General features: G+C 59.2%; 1 protein-coding gene across 1 annotated transcript in view; it reads right to left on the bottom strand.

The window, feature by feature from the left end:
- Positions 1-435: 435 nt before the first annotated feature.
- Positions 436-4,893, bottom strand: part of NYAP1 (neuronal tyrosine phosphorylated phosphoinositide-3-kinase adaptor 1) — an 11,026-nt gene continuing 6,568 nt past the window's right edge. Inside the window, 5 exon segments of the mRNA XM_014590609.2 lie at positions 436-1,293; positions 1,296-1,532; positions 2,020-2,129; positions 2,625-2,840; positions 3,720-4,848. Of these exon segments, the coding sequence (XP_014446095.1) occupies positions 1,270-1,293; positions 1,296-1,532; positions 2,020-2,129; positions 2,625-2,840; positions 3,720-4,848 (1,716 nt within the window). The 3' untranslated portion in view covers positions 436-1,269.

The raw sequence follows: 4,893 nt of genomic DNA on the forward strand, positions 1-4,893 counted from the left end.
ACCCCCCATCTCCTTGTGTTCCACAATCAAACTGAGGCTTCCCCTCCTCCCCCTACTCATCCAAACCTTACCGTCCTTTTAGGCTTTTTCCAGGAAGCCTTCTTGGAAGATTCCAGTCCCCTCTTTCTCTCACTCCTGCAGTGCATTGTCAAGAACACGTGAGGTGCTCAGTAAATGCTGGCAGAGTCCCTGCATAGTGACATTGCCAAAGACTTACCTGAGTGAATCCACCTCTCCCTGTTACTGGCCACAGCTCCTCACCCCTCCCTGCGCAGCCTCCACCTCCCACCAACGGAGGGCAAGATGGAAAAGGCAGCAAGTGTAAGAAAGGCAGAGCGCACTGTGAAATGTAAGAGGCCAGCTCTAGGATCATTAGTCTTTTAATATATTATTCTGAAAAGAAAGGAATTAAAAAAAAGTTCCTGACAGCTCTTCTGTTTTTTGTTTTTTGTTTTTTTAATTTAAATAAATACCCTGCCCACCCCACCCCTCCCACTAAAATTTCCCTCCTTCCCCATCATCCCTCCCATCCCTGGCACTAGACCCTCACCCCAGAAACTAAATAGGATGCCTGTTTCAGAGCAGGCCACGCTCACTACCAAATTCTGGCAAACTGTAAATACTGTAAATGGTCTGTGGCCTCGGCTCACCTGAGCCTCTCCTTGCGCTCACTCCCCTGGGAAAGCAGACCCACCCCTGGCTTTGGGAGGGCACGTATGGCAGGGCCTTCAGGCATTGGCATTGGGGAGAGTGCACGCTTGGCATGAAGTTGTCACTCCCTGCTCAGGAGTAGGTAAGAAGGGCCCAGAATTGCCCACCAGACTAAAATAAATAACAAAATAAATACCCCTCCCCCACTCCCTCCTCTCTGTAAAAGAGCTTCTCTACCTTTCACTCTCTAGACCCTCTTTCATTTGACCCACCCCCCCTTCATCCTCCCCAACCCTTCCCTTCTTCCTCATGCTGACCTAGGCTTGGCCATGACCTCTCAGGAGAAGAGTCTACCAAGCTCAGTGGGGAGAACAGGGGGGGCCTCACCCCAACCTCAAGCAAACCCTCCTTCTCCCCCAAATTTCTCAGGGTGCTGTTGGCACTCAGAGCCCGATGGGCATAGCAGATTCCCCGTCGCTGGGGGCTGGGGTGGAGGGCAGGGGTTCTCCCTGGCGCTCTCTCACCTGGTCTTTTAGTGTTTCTCAAGGCAAGTCTCCCTTTAGGGCCGAGCAATCCCCGCCCCTCCCTAGTCCAGGAGCCCCGGCCGCCCCGCCCTCCTCAGATGGCAGTGTCCCAGAGGAGAGGCCGGTGTGCTGCCGGCGGCAGGGCGGGGTGCCCGACTTGCGGGGTTCGGGGCCCCGCCGCCAGCTGGGGAGGATGGGCATGCTCTCTTGCTTGCAGAGGCCTCGGTCGGGGCGGTGGCGCGCCTTGATCTCCTTGCACACGCAGCGCTTGCGCTCGATCACCTCCAGCAGCTTGCCGTCGCGCTCGCGGGCCGGCTGGGGCGGAAGGGGCAGCGGCAGCGGCAGCGCAGGGTGGATCTGCGCCACCAACCCGGGAGAAAGGAAGAGCCGGGGGTCAAGAACCTCTGGGCTGCTGGGCCCTGCCACAACGAACGTCTTCCCCCAGAAACAGATCCTCTCTAGCCCCCACAGCCTCTGTTCTTCCCTTGGCTATGCGGGCTAAAATACACCCCCTCTGCCCAACAGTGAGCCCTCTGCTACCATGCTGGGCTTCTCCCATTCCGAGGTGGAGGCGCTTTTAAAAATGTCTTCCCAGACCGAGCCAGAGGGGTCTTTTTCTAAAACTCACACAGGCGCCGTCTGGCCTAGGGTTCTGCCTCACTGCTCATCTTAAGCACCCCCTGCTTAGGATCCTCCTCCCAACACCCCACTCTCCATCGGAGTCCCAATTAGTCAATGCCTGCCACATCCAGGTCAGGCCCCAGCTCTGCCTGGCTCCTTTCTTGCCTTTCCTTCAACATCCAAGCGTCTTCCCTACCTGCTCCTTCACAAACAGAAGCCTCACCTGGCTTGGGGCATCCCTGGGCTGGCTGCAGGGCCGGGGAGTGTGGAGCGCGGCCTGCCGGACTCCAGAGGTGGAGGCAGAGCGCCCCAGGCGGTAGCCTCCCGTGAAGTCTAAGGTGCAAGCAGGAGGAGTGAGAAGAAAAGTGGCCTCCAGGTGCTCCCTCCCCCAGTTCCCTGAGGACTGCCACCAGGCTGTCCTCTGCCTCATCAGAGTAAAGGGGATGATAAAATGGTATGAAAATTTTCTTTTTTGGAGAAGTTTTTGCTATAGGGCGCATGCGCTCGCCAGACAGAGAGAGACATAGAGACAGAAAGCGAGAAATCACCCCCCAAGGGGGGATGGTCACGCCACAATCCCTTCTCCTCCATTCTCCCCTTGGGATCTTGGGCACGCACGCACACGTGCCAGGCGTGAGTTTAAGCCACCAGGTCCGGGACTTGAACCGCAGTCTACTACGTGGGAGTCCAACGACATAGCCATTACGCTAACTGCTGGTCCCAAAATGGTATGAAGATTTAGGGCCCTGGAGATAGACTAGCCCAGCCCTTGGGAGATCCCCCTAGCCCGCTCCACGCGTGTATGGGTACAGGTGGGCAGGGTGTCACCTCCATTGCGGTGGCAGGCGGGGAAGGTCTGGCAGGGTATGGGCAGCGCCGTGCGGCTCCCTCCTCGGTCTGCTCCATGGTGAATCCTGGCCAGCAGGCCCTCTGCCCCTTGGCTCCTCACTGGAATCCCTGATGCCATAGGACCCCTGTCCTCACGCTCCACTTTGCCTGGACCCTCAGCACTGCCATTCCAGGCCCGGGCACCATCTTCGACCTCTGTGGGATGACAAGGAGAACTCAGTGCCTGCACATGGGAGGGGTCCTTCTGTCCCCCGCCACATAAACTGCAGCAAATGTGGACCAGATGTAACTGTCCCCTTTCCAAGCCACAGGAGGGATGGGAGGGACCTTGCTTCATACTCCCCCAGTGCACACACACACACAGAGGAGGGACCTTAGTACAGCCACTTTCCTTTCTGCCCATCGGTACCACCCCTGGGGCTGAAAACCAGATGTACTTGCAGCTTCCAAACCCTTTTCCCTGGACAGAGGGTCCTCTCCTGCCCCAGCTTTAGCTTCTGAGCACCCGTCCAGTCCCAGATAGAGCCAGAATGGCCATCCCCTGAGGCTGAAAGAAGGGGTGCTGTTCCCCAGGAGGAAGAGAATCCCAAATCCTGAGCCAGGAAGGGGGTGTGGGGAGGGGAGGAACTGCGTGTGAACTAAGCTCATCTCAGAGAGTAGGCCTGGCAGAGCATTGCGTTGCCAGGCAACGACAGGGGCCTCCCTCTCCTCTCCCTCCTGTCTGGATGGGTTGCCATGGTAACAGCTGGGAGGCAGCTGTGTTTAGCTCCTAGTGTGCGCACACTCACAAACACACACCCCTGCAGCCCTGGGAAGGGAGGGGCGGGGAGTGGAGCAGGACAAGGCCAGACTCTATCAAATCCCCCCATCCCAGACACTCCTGCCCCTACAATACACACCAGGTCCCCATTCTATCAGTCATTGCCTACCCCCATTCTTCTGGTCTTCCAGAAAACTTCCCAGACCAGGACAATGGGTTGTGACTGCCACCCTCCAACACCTCCCTCAAACCATTATAACACCTCCAAATCCCCTTAGCTCCCACCCCATCCCTGTCCTCCACCCCTCACTCACTGTCCAGCTCCTTTGCCTTCCTCCCTCCATACAGGACCTTCCTCTGCAGAGCCCAGCCTGCCCCAAATGTCGTGGCACCCATTTCTTCTTCCTCCTCTGGTGTCCCTGCACTGGCGATGACGTGGGCACAGGAAATGCTGGCAAAGGCACCCCCCTCGGTCCCTTGCTCCTGTAGCTGGATCTTGACCATGGGGGATGGGGCCCCCACTCCACAGCCCTTGTTCAGCACCCCCCCAGCCTTGAGGCTCTCATAGGCAGGGGGTCTCTTGAGCCCAGCTGCTGTGGCTGGGTAGGTCCAGAGAGGAGTCAGAGGGCCTGCAGTTGGGTCTGGAAGGCTGTGAGGGGAGGCCAGGCAGCCACGGTGGTGGAGGACTCCAGCTGCTGTACCCATGGCCCCACTGTGGGAGCTGGACTTCCCTGGCACAGGGGACCTGGAGCTAGTGCACAGCATCCCATGGAGGACTGAGATCTCCTTCTCCGTCTTTGGCTCCCCAGCCCCGAGGGGTGGACCAGCTGGCAGGACAGAGTGCGTGGTCACCTTGACTGCTGAGTACACCATGGTGTAAGACACGGCTTTGTCCTTGGGTGTGCTGGAAAGCAAGGCGGCTGGGGCAGGGGGGGCTGCCGGCGCCCCCACCGCCTTGGGGCAGATCATGCTGTGGGAGTTGGGGAGCTCACGCTCCCCCCTGGGCTGGCCAGAGCCCTGGGGTGGCAAAGGTGTCGAGTGGCTCCGGGCCCGGCCTGAGGGTCCCAGCAGCAGCAGGTTGGCAGCAGGAGGCGGAGGCGGTGGGGGAGGCGTCTCTCGCTCCCGTGCAGGCACTTGGGGAGCTGGGGTGGAGCTGGCTAGCTCCTTGGAGTAGCAAAGGACCGGTAGCCTCGAGACCCCATCGCCAGGGGTTCGGGAAGCAGACTTGGCTTGGGGGAAGGCCAGGAGCGGAGGACGATGCTGGAGGAGGTTGGGGAAAGGTGGAGGGATTTCACAAGAAGTGGTCTTGGTGGGTGTCCCATCCCTCCGGCTTGGGAGGGCTGAAGCTGGACGGCGGTGAGTGTGGGGCTGAAGGGCATGAGGCTGGTGTGGAGGGGAGGTGGCCATCAATGAGGGGGCCCCGTTGGCCCGGCCCTCCCCTGCCTCTTCAGGCAGTGGGGAATTCATCCCCCCCTTTTTGGCCTCCCC

The sequence above is a fragment of the Tupaia chinensis genome, unplaced genomic scaffold (genome assembly GCF_000334495.1).
Source record: "Tupaia chinensis unplaced genomic scaffold, TupChi_1.0 Scaffold000465_1, whole genome shotgun sequence".
NCBI classification, from domain to species: Eukaryota; Metazoa; Chordata; class Mammalia; order Scandentia; family Tupaiidae; genus Tupaia; species Tupaia belangeri.